At 30.4% G+C, this 19,891-nt stretch overlaps 1 protein-coding gene across 2 annotated transcripts in view; it reads right to left on the bottom strand.

Moving 5' to 3' along the window:
* Positions 1 to 240: 240 nt before the first annotated feature.
* LOC134721788 (putative tyrosinase-like protein tyr-1) overlaps positions 241 to 19,891 on the bottom strand; it is a 31,890-nt gene continuing 12,239 nt past the window's right edge. The window contains exons 1-4 of one of the 2 annotated variants that reach the window (XM_063585002.1): positions 16,152 to 16,277; positions 12,038 to 12,277; positions 3,871 to 3,983; positions 241 to 3,207 (exon numbers count right to left, since the gene is read on the bottom strand). In XM_063585002.1, the coding sequence (XP_063441072.1) occupies positions 2,448 to 3,207; positions 3,871 to 3,983; positions 12,038 to 12,274 (1,110 nt within the window). In that variant the 5' untranslated portion in view covers positions 12,275 to 12,277; positions 16,152 to 16,277 and the 3' untranslated portion in view covers positions 241 to 2,447. Of the gene's footprint in view, positions 3,208 to 3,870; positions 3,984 to 12,037; positions 12,278 to 16,151; positions 16,278 to 19,891 lie in introns of those variants that run through there. The other variant, XM_063585001.1, reaches the window with a different exon arrangement.

A 19,891-nucleotide genomic window follows, 5' to 3' on the forward strand; every position in this document is an offset into this window, starting at 1 on the left:
TATGGAATTGAAGGTCCTCGGTACTGACACTGTTTATTTTTTTTTTATCACGTGCTATAATTCTTTTTTGTCCTTGACTGTTTGAAAATTTTACTGTTTAGATCATTACAAATTTAGCTGTAAGATTGTGCAAGGCTTCTATATAAATATGAATCATTGAAATTTCACCACTAGATTTTTTTCTTCACTTTGAAGTTCTTGTAAGTCCTTTGTTTTAAGTTATAAATTACCAAACTCTAGTCAATATTTTATATCTTTAATTAAATCAATAACTTGTGTAGATACTTTTTACAACTACTAATGCATCAATTTCATACAAATAAATCATGGTATCACATAAAAAAAATATCTGCATTTTAATATATCATCACGGAATTTTAGAAATTTGAACCAGAATTTTCAATTGTTAAATGCAGATAAGTGCTTATTCTGTGTCACCAAATAACAAATGTATTAATCAGATGTTCATTCCAGTTTTTCTGTACGTTTAATAAGTCTGTGGTTGCATTAGAAAATTTAAACATGATTATTTGTTATGAACAAGTGATTAAAGTGTTTAAAAATGATAGTCAATGAGCTTTTCAGTCTTTTGGAAGAGAAAATCTTAAACGTGTAATGTTTAAAAACATAAGCAATGATATGGTTAGTATTTTGTTTGTTCAAAATATTTTTTTTTAAAAATACAATACACATTTATCCCGATTTCACAGTCAAAATCAATGATCTGACAGTGACTTCTACTCGAAAATTCAAATTCTGCGAACATTCTGTGAATTCATACATTAACAGGTTAAGGTTAACTCTTTTGTTAATTGTATGTTAAAACTGGTAAACTAATAGCTAAATAGAAGAATACCAATGTTTCATAATTCAAAATATTGCATTATGTTTCACACACTGTTAATAGGTGATCTTGCAAATGATAGAAAGTCATTTATTTTTAAAATTCAACATAATTTAGATTTTAAATGAAGGGATACATATACTTATACGTTGGTTTGTTTAAACAAATAATGACTGGGAAATTACTAAAAGTTCATAGTATATAGGTAATTTAACAAACACATATATCAAAATATTTGATTGTTTTTATAATTAAATATCTTTCGTATATAGACGTTTATAAACTATGTATTGAAATATTATAAAAGAAAAATCCAAAAAAGATGGAGAAATGGGACTTCCTTTTTGGATCAAGTTATATGTCAAATAAAGACTGAGGATATATTCATACATGTTTGGATATAAGCTTTACCAAGTGAGCTAAACTAGCAGCTTTATAACTTTAAGAACGTTACTTTGAAAGTTTGAAAGTTGTAAAAGAGAGAGTGCTTTTGAGATAGAAAATGAGAAATTCGATATTCTAAACGTTGAAATAATCAAGATTCGAAATATCAAGTTTCCGACCAATGATAAAAAAAAACTGAGCTTATAAAAAATAAAACAATAAAATAATACACACAAGCTAAGTGGCCACCGAAAAGAGGCAATTTTAAATCGGTTGCCAAAGTTTAATAAACATGACAATTTGATTTAACAATGTGTCTCCTCTCAAAATATTCTTATTTCTGTTTTACCCTCTATTGTCAATAGGACATTCTTACTTTTGTATAGTCAGCCCAATAGCCAACCTTTCAACTATAATATTTCATTCTTTTGGTATCGACTTTCTAAATTTTGAAATAAAGGCATACTTTTAATCTGGAAGAACGATGCAGGTCTTTCAGATATCAATAATATATACACGGTGAATATCTGATATCTTGTTTTATCATCATTTAATAAAACCAAACAAAAAACGGAAAAGGGAGAACAAAAACTTGATAGTTGACAACAAGATATAAAATCTGTATGTAAGGTATTGTTCATATCCATATATTATAAATCTATTCAACTGTCAAGTTATTAGTATGTATTTGAACAGCAATCATGACAATATTTTATTTTCATTCAACGGCATTTCGCATATCTATTCTTGACAACACCGTTTTGCAAAAAAAAAAAAAAAAAAAAAAAAAAATTATAATATACAAGCAACCCTTACGTTTCTTGTCACAATTAAAAAGTGTTCAATGATGTGGAAAAAAGCAGTTACAGTTTGTATTTTCTTTAACCATCTCATGGTAAACAAAACACAATAAAAATATAGTCCATGAGTATACCACGTATTAAAATGTTAACATGATACTCATTCGAGGATGACATTTTAACAGTTAAATAGCACTTTTCATTTGTCTCTTAATGCATTGGCTGCTTTCATATGCCTTTTTCGCACCGACAACTTTTGTAATTTAATTCTGTTCTTAATGTCAATTTTTGCCATTTCATGGAAAACTTGAATCTCCTGTAAAAATATTTCTGCAAATTCCAATTTAAACGAAAAAAATCGTTTTGTTTCCAAAAGTAAAAAAATAAATGGCACCATTTCCTTTAAAATAATATGCTAATTATTTGCCAAATACTTGGTTGGCGATACCATTTCGTTGCCACCATTGCGGACGTGCTGTTCGTTGTGGGGCTACAGATCTTCCCATAATCAAAGGCAAACACTGGCGGTTGGACCAATTACATCTGAGATACTGTGATCCACAATGATTGGTGCCCTGTACGCACGTTGGTCTTTTCTCGCATTTGTATATACGGCGTGTAAAGATGTCATTGATTCCATCAATTACAAGAAGTCTTCCAAGTCCCATAGGTACAAGAGGCTGATGTTGATTGTCACCTACAATACGAGGATAATCTCTCCCAGGGTTAATGCCTCTTGCTCGTTGTCTTTCCCTAAATTCTTCCCATAGACAGTCGATAAATGTATGATGAGTAAAAAACGCCGGATCATATGATGCTGATTCTATTCTGCTCATTTGTTCGCCTACGTAAACGTGAACATGATTGTGGAGCAATTCCAGATTATACTGATCAGAGGCGCTTGGATTAGTGATTTCCCATAACCAACGTCGTGATAAAATCAAGCCTAAATCTGTGGAGGACATAAGTCTTCTGTCTGTTCCGACATTTCTACGAAGAGCTCCATAGGGTGTATTCCATCCTGCAAACGGTCCTGTTCGTACAACTCCTCTTGAGGATCCCAAAAATAGAGGGGACCACGTTATGCTTAGTCTTGGGTCAGGTAGGTTGGCATCCAGAGTATTATCCCAGTATGGCAATGTTACGTTTGGTACTTTTTCTCTCAGTGCATTTTCAATCCTAAAAATAGAAATATATATATTAATGAAATGATATGTATCAAAATTTAGGTTGACTGCGCACAGATAATATAAACAAAAAGTTTCTGGGCATTCATATATTCTTTCAAAATACAGAAATATTTTCTACTCTTTGGTCGGTTATCTCTTTGACACATATCCCGTTTCCATTTCCTATTCAAATTGACGATTACTTTCATGAACATCCTATTGCTTTTTTTAAGAGACTAAATAAGATCAAGAATCACATATATATGTTAAACGTTAGTTTATGCATCCGTTGTAGTTTAAAGGAGTTTACATATTCATTATTCATCAACATATTTTACGTGAATCTATTACAAGGATTGTAGTTAACCAAGATTCACGGACTCCTAAATATTGGATGAGATAAACAAAATAATTCATGAGTTCGGCGGAGTTTTCAGAAGTCCCATTCTATTTTATATAGATTTCTTGCAGTGCATCAGGAAAATTTTATTTACATAATATAAAAAGGTGCAATTAGATTTGATTACTAAATGCATTAGTCAACTTTACGGTTCTTAGGTAAATACTGATAACCGGTTTTGAAATTTTGAAAGCTATAATTTAATTAAAAAAAAACAGTTGATTAAACTTTTTTTAATTTATTTTCGAATAGCATTATAGTTATAAATCTTACAAGACAAGATAAACTCTATGCCATCCAGGAAAATTTGGTCCTCCGTGAGCTCCAGCAGCAGTGTTAAGATGATGAAGTGAAGCCAAGGCGTCATATTTATTTGGTGTTATGCTCTTAAAAGAAAGAAAAAGAGAATAATGTCAATTTTAATAATATTCTTTACATATTATATTGTTTATTCGCATAATTTACGTTGCAAATAAAGGCAACAGTAGTATACCGCTGTTCAAAATTTATAAATTGATAGAGAAAAAACAAATCCGGGTTACAAACTAAAACTGAGGGAAACGTATCAAATATAAGAGACATTTGTCTGAGAGCACACATTTCGCTGATGATACTATTGATTTGTTATTATGATTGAATATATGTCAACACGAAGTAATGTTAGCTTGGTTATCGAATATTTTATGTCATATGATGAGTCTTTGGTAAACGAAACGTTATCCATCATGGGTCTATTTTAACAAAGTAAATGATTATACAAAGCTTCAAAATTGATAAAGAGTAAGAAAGATCTTTAAGTTCGTAACCCCGATATAATAAAAGGAAGTCCAGACATAAGTTTCTTCCACTTTGATTTAATATCAATATTGCATGTTTAATAAATCTCTGCTTTGTCTGCGTTGAAATTATATAACTAATTCTTATTCACTACATTTATAACTATTTCAACGCATGAATGTAATTTAAAAGCTGTTTAAAAATAATACAAACAGTTAACGATACAAAGTATAGTTTAGAAGGTGTTAAATTATTTTAGCACAGCCAGTTTGTGTTGACTGTGGTACTACTTTTTATGACTGCCCGCACCAATATTAAGTTTTCCCATTCTACAAAAATAGACGTAAGACTAAAAAAACGACATTGAATGCTCTTCAGTAAGAAAAATCTGACAACTCAAAACTTGAAAAAAAACCGAATCACGACAAATCCAGTACCACATGTGTGACCCATCATGTTAATCTTGGTAAGTACATAACTGGTGATAGATAAAGACAACAGTAGTTATTGTTGTGCGAGAGTCAGCGATTGATAGAGAGAAGTGTAATTCTAGGATTTGTTTTGTGGGGTTCGCTTGTCTTTTGTTTTTCTATATCGGGTTTTAATAACTCATGTTGTTCAACTTCAAAGTATTTTCTGTTTTTATATTTACCATGACATTTTAGTTTATCAGCACTCATAAGTTTAATAAGTCCTTTTTCCGAGAAATCTTTGTTAAAATCAGAGCAGTGTTTTGTACAAATTGCGAGAGTCTGATTATCCCTTAACTTCAAACTAAAGGTTTCTTTAAATTTTAGTAAGTTTTTTTACAAAAAATATAGGGTAAAGTTTAATTTGAAAACGTATTTAGATTTTTACTTTTTTTAATGTCAGTTTAAAATATTTATGGTTTTGTAATGTTTAGGTTAAATATTTATGGCTATTATTTCAAAAAGCAATATGCAGATCACAGTTTCTTAACAGATGAGCTTTTTTTAAAGAGACTCATATATCTAAACAATTCTGACATGTATGCGTAAACGAATTAGTTATGCAGGAAAAATAAAGCAAACTAGTAGGACATAAATTGCAATATACAATGTACATATAAATAAATAAATGCAACAGTAGCATACCGCTGTTCAAAAGTGATAAATCGATTCAGAGAAAACAAATCCGTGTTACAAACTAAAACAGAGAGAAACACATCAACTTGTAGAGGAAAGCAACGAAACAACAAAACACTGAAGTGCAACACAAACAAACAAAAATCAACACACATAGAAACAAACTTTTAGATAACAATAACTTAGAAGCTATATTAATAAATGAGAAGCCATATTAATAACTTAGAAGCTATATTAATAACTTAGAAGCTATATTAATAAATGAGAAGCCATATTATAACTTACAAGTCATATTGATAAATGAGAATCCATATTAATAAATGAGAAGCAAAAAAAATTAAAGGAATGATTAAACTCATAAGTCGAAAACAAATTAGTAAACATATTTTTTAAGGGGCAAGCTGAAGGACGCCTAATGGTGCGGTCTCGCTATATTGAAGACCTATTGATTGCCTTCGGCTGCTCTATGGTCGCGTTGTTGTCGCTCTGACACATTCCCCATTTCCTTTCTAATCTTTAAATTGACAATGCCCTGGCAAAAATACGAGAAACAATGTGCGACATCCTTCAACAAAATAACAACCTAAAGATTAAAAAAACCATGACAATTTGAGATGCGATTAAACATCAAATTCAACCGCATGAAAGTTAAAAAGAAAGGGCATAGTTTGGACGAACGAGTCAGACAATGTCTACTAATGTACTAGAATGTAAAGAGTTACAGGTTACATATTCTTGTCATTTTTATTCAACGAAAGACCGCTATTAACAATGGTGATTTTGACAAGATCTTTTATTGATATATATAAACAACTGTTTGACAAGTCATGCAAGAGTAATAAAGGGTGTCAATTCACAGGTTAAGAAATATGTTAATCAGACATGATTTAATCATCTCACCAACTGCGGTTACAATAGTGGTATGTGTACCTGCATTTCAAACCATTTCATCTTAAGAAAGGACTTTAAATTTCAATCAATTGGAAGGAATTCTCAAATACCACCTAACAAAGGCACTCTCATAATATACGTGTGTCTTATACAAGGTTATATTCAGAAGGAGGAGACTGTAAACACATCATCACATGATCATTGTGAAATCATTTTAAAAAGTAACTGTAATTTAATAGAACATTTCATTTATTTTGTGTCGTCGACGCGCCTTTCTGGATTTACCTTTATCAGACACGATTAACCGAAAAATTCAAGATTTGTATCAAAAGAAAAATGTCCTTTTCTAGTATTTAAAAATTATTTTGCATTATCTTATCTGCTGCTGGATTTACTTTAAAATATGATTTGTGCAACTACTATTCATTTAAATGCAGTTATTATTTTCCTTTTATGTATTAAAGACCTTTTTCCTATACGAAAACTTTACATTCAGATAAGTTGTAAACACTATTTTCGAAAGAAAATAACATCAACAGAAGTACATATACAGATGGCCCTATTAAACTAGAGTACCTTATCAATGAAACTATCCATAATAGGATCAGATATATATATAGAAATATATGAAACAAAATTTTGACGTTAAAAGTAGGGGGAAAAAGACAGTGGAGGTTTTTTTTTTTTATGTTTGTACGTTTTCAAGTTGCTGTGTTTCGCTCGGCTTTTAAAATTAGTTTGTAACCTGTGTTTGTATTCTCCCAATCGATTTATGACTTTTAAACAGCAGTATACTTAATATGTTGCTCGTTATACTTCCACATCTTATAAATCCTATAAAAACTAAACTGTTAGAAAAAAATGAAACTATTATTAGAAATATAACTAATTATTTTTCTTGAAACCGAAATAACTTTTGAGTTTGTTTACGAAAATGACAAAATTGAAAATTTAAGCCCGATGTATTTGTTGTTCCTTTAGTATGTAAAGTAAACATTACATAAGAATATAATCACATTATTGAACATTATTGATGGAAACTATCAATAAAATTGTCACATTCTTTCTTTAACAAAAACAGATGATTCGAATTCGTACCAGTAGCGAATGAAGTCAACAATGATGAGTTTACAACATTATGGGCAGTTCATTCAACTATAGCCCCTGTAATAGTTATACCTATCAGTGAATGGTTATAAGGCATGTCTCCAACTAAACTAAATGAGGACATTTGTGTTAATTAAAAATCTTTCACTGAAAGTATCAATAGAATTATTAATTAGACATTCAAACGAATGAAATGTTCAACTCATAAACTACTCAACCATGTTTGGGTCTGTCATCAACAACAATACGTGTCTTCTTAAGGAACCAGGACATTGAACTACATGTACTTGTATTATGAACCAACACATTTTCTTAGATATGCACACGAATTAGGATAGATATTAATTATTTGTAGCAAAAACTGCTTTTGTGAATAACATAATATAACAGTACAAAGTATATTACTCAAAATTAAAGCAAAGCAACACAAGTTCAAACCAAACTAGGGCTAACATGTTACACCTTTTATCTTGATCATGCAAGTACAAACCAGGGGCCTTGTTTTCGAAAATATCATAAGATATGTCATAAGATATATCTTAGGACATATTTCATGATCATCTTATGACTATCATAAGATATTTCATAGGATGTAAATCAAAGCTGTCTCAACAGAGTCATAGCTTTGATGCTCTTATGACTGTCGTAAGTGAAAATTATTTTCTAATTACTTTTAAATAATGATTAAAATGTGATAAATATAAAAATGAAATGAAAAGTTTCTAAGACCATCATAAGACATGTCTCAGTCATAAGATACTTACGAAAACCAGGCCCCAGGTAATTAGTCGCATTCGGATATATCATAATGAAGGACAAAGCGAGATTATAGTTACGACACATATATACGCTGGTGGACGTTTCGTCCCCGAGGGTATCACCAGCCCAGTAGTCAACATTTCGGTGTTGACATGAATATCAATAATGTGGTCAATTTTATAAATTTCCTGTTTACAAAACTTTGAAATTTTCGAAAAACTAAAAATGTTCTTATCCCAGGCATAGATTACCTTAGTCGTATTTGGCACAACGTTTTGGAATTTTGGATCCTCAATGCTCTTCAACCTTGTAATTGTCTGGCTTTATAAATATTTTGATATGAGTGTCACTGATGAGTCTTAGGTAGACGAAATGCGCGTCTGGTGTACTAAATTATAATCCTGGTACCTTTGATAACTATATACATATATGTGGTCATCTGTGACATAGATAATCCATAACCTTGAACAAAATCACAATGGCGTCCGTTAAAATGTCAAAAGAATATTTTCAACTCTACTACTAGATAGATTTTGTTGTAATTTCTCCCTTGTAAGTGGTAGTCCTTTATAAAAAAAAACAATAATAGAAAACACAAGGTCTGGACTATCGTATAGACTTGGCAGAAATATTCTGCATGTGCAAGCATTGCTGGAAGGAAAATTCACGATGGAAAATTAGACCAAAAAGTCGGAATCTACTCGGAAAGAATGTCCATATCTTCCTTTTTATCTTTTGTTCATCTTATTTCCAGTTTATGGATTTTCAGTCACTGTATTTAGGTTCACTGTTTAAAAAAAATTGTGTCACAGATTCAAATGATATGGTTTGATTATATTTAATCAATCCTTTCCTTTTTTCCTAGATTAGGCCATCTCCGAGCGAAACTCGTCACCGAATATTAATTTGCCACGAGTAAGACAACGGATCTTACTACATTTGTAGTAGAACATTATCTATGTACGATTCATGAGATCACCCCCACTTGTTTGCTGGACCGGGGTTTGTGTTGGGTTTTCTTTAGTGTTTTCTTTATGTGTGATTTTGTGAGACAAATTATTTGCTATGTGGTTGTCTCTTCTTTAGAGTTTTGAAATTTACCCTTGGTTCTTCCGCTAATTTTTTCTCTCGTAAAGATTAAGTATCCATGAGGCCTAACAAACTTTCGTTTGGGATATAAAACTAAAAAAGGGATACAAAACAGTTCAGAAGTTTATTTCCGTTCTTTGAATATGGTCGACCTTATACCTCTTCTTCTGTTCGTTCTCTTTATTTATAAGACACAGGAATTTCTTTTATTATACTATTATGTGTTAACTACAGAAAGTATTGATATTTTATGATATATCAGTAAAACTTGGCGGAAATAGCAAACATTTTGGAAACATTAAAGTCTACAAGACGGAAATTAACAATCAGTCCTAATCAGACGATTGTAATAATCTGATACATAAAAACAACCCAATTGTAATAAATTTTACTTCCAATGTTGACTTTAATATTGTAAGGTTTGGTTAGTAGGCCGATCACGTATCACGATAGTTGAGTACATCTGTATTGACATGAATTATCATTGATATGGTCATAAATTTGTTATATCAACTCGGTTGCGTTCACTATCGTAGCAGCTAAATAGGGCTACGTAGATCTACGTATATTTATGACTATTGCACGTGTAGCTAGCCTAGCTGCTAAATAGATATTCATAGCAGCTAGGCTAGCTACACGTTCAAAAGTCATAAATCTACGTAGATCTACGTAGCCCTGTTTATCTTCTACGATATTGAACGCAACCCTGGTAACAAAACTTCGAATTCTTCGAAATAAAAAGGATTTGCAACCCAAAGAATAGATTACCTTTGATGTATTTGCTTAAACCTTTTGGAATTTTGGGTTCTAACTGTTCTACAACTTCGTGCTTTATTTGGCCGTTTTATTTTTTTTATTCGAGGGTCAGTATTGGATCATTTGTAGTCAAAACACACGCCTATCGTACATATTTTAAAAGCCTGGTTCCACTGACGAGTTTACCTACATTTATATTTGACTTCTTTAACCTTGTATCAATTTTGTCTAGACTTTTTTATTGCTATATATACGAATGATATAAATTTAAACGGTATACAAACTTGATAAAACAGAATTAACTTTTTCTTTCTCTCGTAGTTTTATTACATTGCACGTGATCAATCATTCTGACCGACATGTGTGATATGTATTAACCAGACAAATTCAACAGTTATCAGTATGTCTGTTTAGTCGTTAAAACAGCTTAAGAATTGTGGCCTGAAGATAATTAAAATATCAACGGACGATTTGATCACGTCTTCTTTGTGATCCTTTTTTTACAATAGCTATTCGAAGTATTTACAAAATAGTTTCTGCCGACAAAGCACTAAACTAAATGATTTTTAGAGGACCTTGTCAGTTATTCCTTTAGAAGCAATATGAACTCAACCTGAAGGTGTGAAAGGCACGATTTATAAAATTGTTCAATTTTGTTTAGAGGAGGCTTAAAAAAAGATATCGGTTCTAAATTATTGTCTGGCAAGCCAACAATTCGGCATCAGTTGGGTCCTTGTAATGCACGCAACATTTAATTTGACCCTTAGTTGGAATCATTACTTTATAAATACATCGATTATTTACATATTTCCTAGTATACGACATGATTTCGAACAGACCTAAAATATTCGACAGTTTACTTTTGCATGTGTTTTTCTGTCAACCTTTTTTTATAACATTTATGTTTATATTGGGTCACATATCATCGGTAGTCTTCGTTTGTCATTTCGATTGTTAACTATATTGCATCCTGTTCTTATGTACACACGATATGATACTAATTTATTACTTTGTCATGATTTGTTTATTGTTTATTTTTTCCTATAATTTTTTTGTTATTCTGGGAGATATTCTGATATATCAATAATAAAACTAAAGAGGTTGAGTCAATTTGATGGTAATGAATTTGCACACTAATGCGCCATTAGGGTGAAAGACACAAAGTTTAATTAACAAACATATCATCTTGAATATTTCAACTGTCTCAGAGAATTGAATCATATTTGAACTTAAAAAGATGATATTTAGAAGTAAAATTTTACAATTTTATTTAGATTTATTATCTGTTTTAACGCCAATTTTAAGCACCGCTTTTGGGCAATTTCGTGGTGGCCAGTTTTTATAGGTGAAATAAGACAACCACTGGGCTATTTCGTGGCGGCCAGTTTTCATTGGTGGGGAAGCTGGAGTGCCTTGAGAAAACCACAGACCTACGATAGGAAAACTGACAATCCTAGTCAATCAAGAATGGATTCGAGTGAACCCGTGCGAGTGGGGTTCGAACTCACAACCTCAGTGTTGACTAGTTTTAATTAGATTATACATCGTATAACCACTCGTTGGCAAAGACATAAAACAAATCTACAGAAATTTAGATTTAAACCTTCAGAAAAAAGAAAGATCTATCAAATGTGAGGAGGCGTTATTAGCAATAAACAGATGAAATATTTTGCTGTTTTGAACTGATATTCAGTTTAATTACTAGTATCACAATGGCTGTCTTTATGCTTAAAATTATTTTTCTTGAAAAAGAACATCTGGTATAATTTATTGCATGTTTGCCCTTGGATATTATGTTTTGAATTATTTCGAAAGGTACATGTTAAGTTTTATCACTCAGGGGCGTTTTAAAAAAAGGTGGTTTCCAACTATAAGCTCCAATTCAAATGCATTAAACGTCCAAAAAGGGGGTCCCACCTGGACACGCCACTGTGACTTTGTCATCATATACTTACTCGGTCTCTTTTTAACATAACAAGAGCTCTGTGAAAATCATTACGCTCTGTATCTGTTAAAGTTCTATATTCCTTTCGTACACGTAATTGTCCATCCGGTGGTAGATAAAATAGTCCATTCATCCATTGCACAAAATTAGCATTTAGATTATTATTGGAATTTGTAGATCTAAACTGTAGTCGATATAATGGAAAAAGTCCCAGTAGTAAAAATAAGATTCTATAGAGTGAAGGCATCGTCTGTAAATAAAACAAAACAAAATTAGTGACAAACAAACAAACAAATTAGTGACAAACAAGCAAGCAAATTAGTTACAAATATTTATAATTTTGTATGTACTGTCAGTCGTTTAGTGGGTGTCAGTCAAAAACGTTTAAGAAAATAAAAAGTTCAAGTTTTCAGACAAGCATTTGGCTTTAATTTGCAAAGAACGTGTAAAGAAGTTGTCCGTATAGTTAATGCAAGCAATCCTGTAGAACATTAAACATAGCGAGTGCAAAGCCCAAATTTTCCTAGTCATTTTAACAAATATTTCATGTGTTATTTTATTGATAAAGACAAGTTGGAACGTACTCTAAACAAGATCGAATGAGGGGATCCTCTCCAAAGCTTGCGAGTAAGATGGGAAAATAATGATCGAATAGTACTTAACCACGGACATGAAATAATAAATCGTGCAAATTTGCAAAGCATTATATAATATTTTGAAAATTACATTGTATTGTCGCACAAAAACTGACCACACGCCTTGAAGACAAGTAACGGTATGTAAAGATGTATCGGAAAATTTACCACATTTCGAAGGGGAATTTTCAGGATAAGTCCACGTTATTCATTGTCATTATGACTCCGGGAATAAGGTAATGACTCAGCAGAATCAATATTGAAAGGAGAGGTATGGGTTATTGGTTTGTGATTATTCTTTAATCCAACAAAACTATCATTTGCATCATTGATTTCAATTGTCAATTTCTTAAACCAATATATATTAAAAAAAAACAGTTGGTGTGCAACTGAAAATATTTGACAAGTACATAAACCAAGTAGTCACTGGAAAGTCATTCATTCATTCATATCTTTAATTCCTCATAAATGAGATACAATGAGATAAAAATCAAGTTGAAATTTTAAAGAGTAAAATACAGTTATAATCAATTCACTAATACTTAATTAGTTGATTCTATAAAGCGACGTCTCATGACGCAGACCGATTGTATTTTCGAATTGAGAAAAAAACAAACAATAATTGATTTAAAACTTTTCCATAGTGATCATTTTTTGTTAAATTTAGTCCTTAACATTGCTTGAGCTTAGGGAATGACGCCCTCGGAAAGTGCATTGATTTTACGAATTCAGTTTGCAATCAATGGAGCTGAAACAGAACTTTATCGAAATAACTTCGCATTTCCATGTTGATGAACCGTGTAATTTGGGACAAAATTAAAATATAGCCTGTGTAATAACTTTCAAAATAGTGTGACACAAAACATCTTAAGTCAAAACTTTCTTCTTCCTTTTAATTAAACTGAAAGAATGAACCTGATATGGGACAGATAGAAGGACGTTTGGACGGACAGACGGACCGACACACAAGACTGGGAAACATTATACACGATCACTATCGTATGCAGAGCGTTTGAAAAAAATCTTCCTTACTATCAAAAACGGTACTCATAACTATTATATCTTTGGCCTAGGTGGCGATAGGCAAGCATCAATTAACCAATTGCTTGGAAGGTTTAGATTGTATGTATTAAAGTTGACTTTTTGCATACGTGCACTGCAGGTATTATAGTCTGTTAAGACATCTATCATAACACCAGGTATAATTGTGGGATATTTATTGTCTTTTGTTTTGATGACATCATTGATCTTTCATAATACCACACATTAATTACAAAGAAAGGTGTCAAACGATACAACATAAATTATACATGAATAACTTTTGGGATGTATACTTTTTAACAGAAAAAAATATACAAACAAATAAATAAACATGCGAACATAGTTATACAAACATTGTTTGTATAACTGTTACATACTGATAGGAAATATCAATGTAATCTTTGTGCACTTTCCAAAACAATTATAATAAAATGTTATATAATTTATTATATGTTTACGATGATACTTAGACATGACTACAAAAAGAATGGTACGAAAGAAAAATTCAAACAAAATAATAAGTATTATTGCTGTTGTTTAAAATTATAGATTAGGTTGGTGCAACCACAAATGTGACTAAATTCACATTAAAATAATGTTTCGAATGCATTTTTGTATATCAAATAATGTTTTGTCGGCATTATTTGTATTCTTAGATTGTATATACACCAATATTTCTATAAAAATATACCGAATATTTAGATATGTTTGCTCGAATTACATATTTTGTTAGGTATAACAAACAAATAGTTGTAACATTTTTTTTTTTAAATGTGTATTCATTACTGTAATAAATTAATGTGGCTTTCATAGCATTTTGTATAAGTATGTTGTTAGTCCGTTAATACGCTATTTAATTTTATAAGTTAACAAGTTGTACTAATTTGGTTTTGACCCAGATGAACTAGACATTTTTCACCCAGGATAAATTTTAAAAAAATCTTAAGACATGTAAACTGTGAAAATTGTTTACAAGTTTATGCAAAGTACTTTTATAATTTAGATCTGCTAGTATATAATATATGTCTTTTATTTAATTTATCTTGGTTGTAATAATGGTATACAGAAGATTAAGATAAAGTAATACAAATAATAGAGGTAAGAATCTTAGGATAACACCAAAATACAGTAATACATGCAAGAGCATAACTTACAATGTAGAAAAAAAAACCGCAAAGTTGATGAGGGTTATTACGAGTTCATTATTTCATCAATGACTTTATATTGTAATTCTTTGAACTTGATGATGACAGTACAACTGCTTAAATGTTTCTTCTCTACTTTTTTTTTTTTATCCTTTACAAGAAATAAAATATAAGGAGGTTATGATATTTTTCACCGACAAGCATAATCGATAAGTTTAATTTTCTCTTTTTATGTTTACCTTTATGGGAAATTCCGTTGAAAGCAAGTTCTGATTGACCATTCAAAATGTAAAAATTTCCCTTTCTTCAAGATTACAAATGCTTATTCGAAAGTCGATTAATTTAATGATTTAGCACATTTATTGATATCCTAAGGTCATATTTGTAAAAAGAATTTGAAGTGTGGTTCAATTTAGCTATAACCACATGTTTTAATAAGTTTACATCATCGAAGATTTTACATGTCTTTATTAAAATAAATAAAATCCCACATTCTTTAGAAAATGTGTTTTGAGTAATTTTTAAAGTTGTCTCTTCATGGTTTTACTCGCTTAAACCAACTATAAACATGGTAGCAAACATTTCAATCTGTAGCGTACCTGATAAACATCATTCTTGAAACACGTGTTGGGAAACCTTTTCCTGTTTTTACTATTTTAAATGCATCATTTAGCTATATTTGAACATCAACAAATTTCTCCGGAATTTTGTTCCAGTTGGACGAACACACGTATGCTTTAAAACCATGACCTATTCTCGACTTTATACATGAAGCATGAAAAATAAATAATTTCTTAATAATATTCATCATTTCTTAAAATAAAAATTGATATATCTCAGTTGCCGTGACAAGTTTGGTGGAGATGCCAAGTGGTAAGAAAACTGAAAGGTCGAAAACCAAAACGTAATGAAAAAGAACGAATAGACTTACAATAATCTACAATACATTGAAGAGAACGGTAAGGTACACGCATACGTTATAAGATGTTTAAACATTAAAAATCACAAAACATATATTAACAGAATTCGCATTGAAAGTACCGGTGAACTCTACTTGTGATTTATGACTTATTTTCGTAAATTCACTTAGACAAACATTATATAATGATTTACACGAATAAAAAGGAATCAAAATTTGTAATACATAAATAATTTGACATACTGAGAACTGCATCATATTCACATAACTGAGATGTTGTTTTTATGTTTTCTGTAACCCATAACAATAAGGGTACTAGACTCTTTTAAATTAGCTTTTAATGCACCAAGTTCAAAACTTAGCATCTAAAATCATTTCATGTACCTTTATATTTCGTCCTCTAAGATGTAATGGTGTTTTCTTACTAATGACTACATGCTTTTCCAATAAATATGATGCATTCCGTTATTATTTATCGAAACTAGTTTATGGAAGCTTCTTACATGTATGTATTGATTAACCAAATATGTCATGTTCCAATAGTGTGTGACGTCTATGTTATCTAATTTCTACATACAATATCCGAAAAACAACATTTATTAGCTGCTAACATCTATTTTGATATAATGATATGATATGAATCATTTGTCGTAAAAAATATCCGATTTTTGTTTTTGTGGAAATAACAATATAGAGCTTATTTAGATAGACACTGCAAGTCAAAGTAAAAACGGGAAAGCAGATTTTAAATATGACAGAAAAAAAACCCTTCAAATTACAACTTTCAATAATTGTGACGTAAAATTGCTTTTTTTTAACGTTTCTTTTGATTTGATTTGAAACATTATTCGCTTCCGCCTCGGTGATGTTTATTGAATCATATGTCTTCAAGGTTGATTAGATGTTTAAAAAAATTTACTGAATCACTTAAAATTTAAATTAAAGTCTGCCACACTTCTTTAACCAAAGGTTACAAGAAAAGAAATCAGTGTAACATAAACTTAAGTATGACACAGAAAATATTAATTTTAATATTTAACAAGTCTGGCCTGAAACAAAATACAAGGTAAAATGGATGTTCAAGTTTCTAGAAATGAGGTACATTCTTGTTAAAATCGTGATGGATTATCAAAACTGTCCAAAATTAAAGAACGATGTCTGTATTTGTATTCAAGGAACGTAATTGTTTATCATCATTTATAATAATTATAATTTGATAGATAACTATATAACACTTCATAAGTTATAAGTTCTTTCCGTTTATTTTTGTATTGTTTTGCATAAAGTTATAAATAAGTTTGAGCCATGCATGGTTGTATGGCAATCTGGTACTCTTAAGGTCAACATTTGACCTATAATTGCTATCATTTTCGTAATTTGAACTCTGGTGGATATTTGTCTCATTGAAAATCATACCACATCTCCTTATTTTTATTTATTTGACCTATCTTGTTAATCATGACATTTCTATTAACGTTGAAGGGAATGAAGAATTATACATTTGATTAAATTTGGAGTAATGGTGTTCTAATTGACCTCAGACTTTCCAAATACGGAAATAAAATTGTGACCATTTTTTCTTAAAAACCAAGGTTTAGAATAAAATCATATATAATTGAAAAGAAAAAAAAATTAAAAGTATTATGTATCACAATAGAACACGCATTCTTCTGTTTCTTAGAAACTTTTTTTCATAAAATCGGAAGAATAGTTATACAACATAACATATTTATTACAAATATGTAGTGAACTGTTGTTTGACATTGCCGTTACATACCATACGACACTATACATTTCCTTTCGGGATCGTGATAAATCTCACATAGTTAACTATAGCATGTACTAGAAAACACATTTCAGAAAAATTTGTTTATTAAAGAAAAGAATGATATGATTGGTTACAAGTATTCCTTTAAATATTTGTCTTATATGAATCGCATTTGTATGAATAAAAGAGAAGTGGGGATGTTAGATCATGGGGACAGCAACTGAAGGATACCCACAACCAAGAAACTAGTAAACACCTATTGCCATTAAATATCAAAATGATTTTGTGGCTATTCTTGAACAAAAATGCCTATTTATGTTGACAGTGAGTTTAACGACATTGAATACCAACGAAGGATTTCAGTTTTGTAGCAATTGGTCTGTTAAAATTCGTGTTTTTTTTTACAAACGTGTCCGTATCAATGACCTTGATATATATGGACGATTATGTTACGTGTTACAATGTGTTTTTCTATTAATGATTCATTGATGATTTGCCTAAAAGGTGTCAGAAATCTAAAAGTCATTTTTTTTTTTTTATTAATTTCAACAAAATTTTGATTTAATAATAAACCTTGAACCTCAGTCTAATCTCAGTATTATTTAATTTTAACACCTTGTGTGTCATATTTTACAAAAAGCTTGTGAAGGTTTTATTAATTAAACGTTGCTAACAAGAGTTGGTTATGACAGATATATTTATAGTTCACCTTTGAGAATTTTTACTGACAAAAACATATTCAAGAATGAAACTTTCTATCTGCATGCTTAGTTTTTCAATGCATTAAGTTTTTATTACTATATATTTCATTCATTGAAAAATGATTTACACAGATCTCTCCAACTACATGTAACAATGTTAAGTTCATTGAAAAATTCCTGTTTTTACATGAACTGAATATATAGTTAGCTATTTTTAGTAAATATATTCACTTGGAAAAATGAAGAATATACCACAAAGGCAATCTTAAAGCATAAGCCGACGAAAAACAGATAACAAAGCCAAAATAAATACGGAAATTCGATGTCAACACTAACAACAGTCTACAAGTCAAATGTACAGAAAACTTTTGATTGAGCAAATACTAGCCCAACTTAAAACCTTTTTTGCGGGCTAGGGCAGGGGGTTGGGTGGGGTCAGTACTCCGAAACACTCTAAAAGAAGTTATGCGGAAATTTATATGATGAATTCACACTCTTTGACAGAGAGATTTGCGAACTTCATAGCACTTGAGAACTGTAATAAAACGATCAACACCTAGTCATGATTCTGAATCTTTACACCACTAAACTACCATGTGTTGTACATGACAGAAAGTTGTTCTATTCAAATTTGAAAAGGGAACATTATTTCGTCAAAATATTACTTTGCTACCAAACATTTTATATTAAAGCCAATCCGGTACATAAATATTTCTATTATTAACCTCATGTTTCATTATTTTTCTGTTCGAGGGTAACTTTGTTGCCAATATTTTCTGTATACCATTGTATTCACAAAGGCTATCGGAATAAAATAAACTCAACTTAGAACCGAACCGGCTACATGCTATATATATATATATGCATTCAGTTTAAACATGTAATACAGGTTCATTCATATTTCTACGTGGATGCCATGTTGTTTAAAAGTATCATTAATTTCTTGCTTACTGAAATAAATAACATGTGTATTTCATTGAATAGTAATAACTACAAGTACTTGTTACGACTTATGAATTAAAATTTTGCAAAATCTTTAAATTGTCGTCCTTGGTCTATTTTGAGACACTCGGGTCATTATTTTTCAGTCACTGAGTGGGTTTTGTTTCTGTGTGTTTTTTGGGGACAAAATCTTTTAAAAACTAGTTCACAGCTGAACATATTTAAAATCTGAAATATATAATACTGACATTATATGCCAAGAGAGGTTATTTTACAAATGTAATGTCGAACATACTGCAATGAGCACGTATGAAGTGTAACTCTACCTGTTATACCATATTGATTATTAAAATCTACCATTTTGAAATCATCTAAAATGTTTGACATATTTGTCAATAAATGGAAAAAAAAACCACCCCTCTTTTTCACAACTTTTCGTCAATATAAAAATCTGCTATACAGGGTTGTCCGCTGTGTCCTTGATTATTAAAATTGCAGGTAAAAAATATTTACTAACTTTATGAAATAATTTGCTCTGATAACGATTTTGAGCATATTGTAATTTAAAATTATATACATGTATATTCATTATAATAAAGAAAGGTATCTCCTAAGTTTATATTGATTATGATAGGAAATATAAGATAATGAAAAATGGATGTACTTAATTGTTAACATTTTATCCCCTTAAACAACAAAATGGTGTGATGCCA

This window comes from Mytilus trossulus, chromosome 6 (assembly GCF_036588685.1).
Source record: "Mytilus trossulus isolate FHL-02 chromosome 6, PNRI_Mtr1.1.1.hap1, whole genome shotgun sequence".
Classification (NCBI taxonomy): domain Eukaryota; kingdom Metazoa; phylum Mollusca; class Bivalvia; order Mytilida; family Mytilidae; genus Mytilus; species Mytilus trossulus.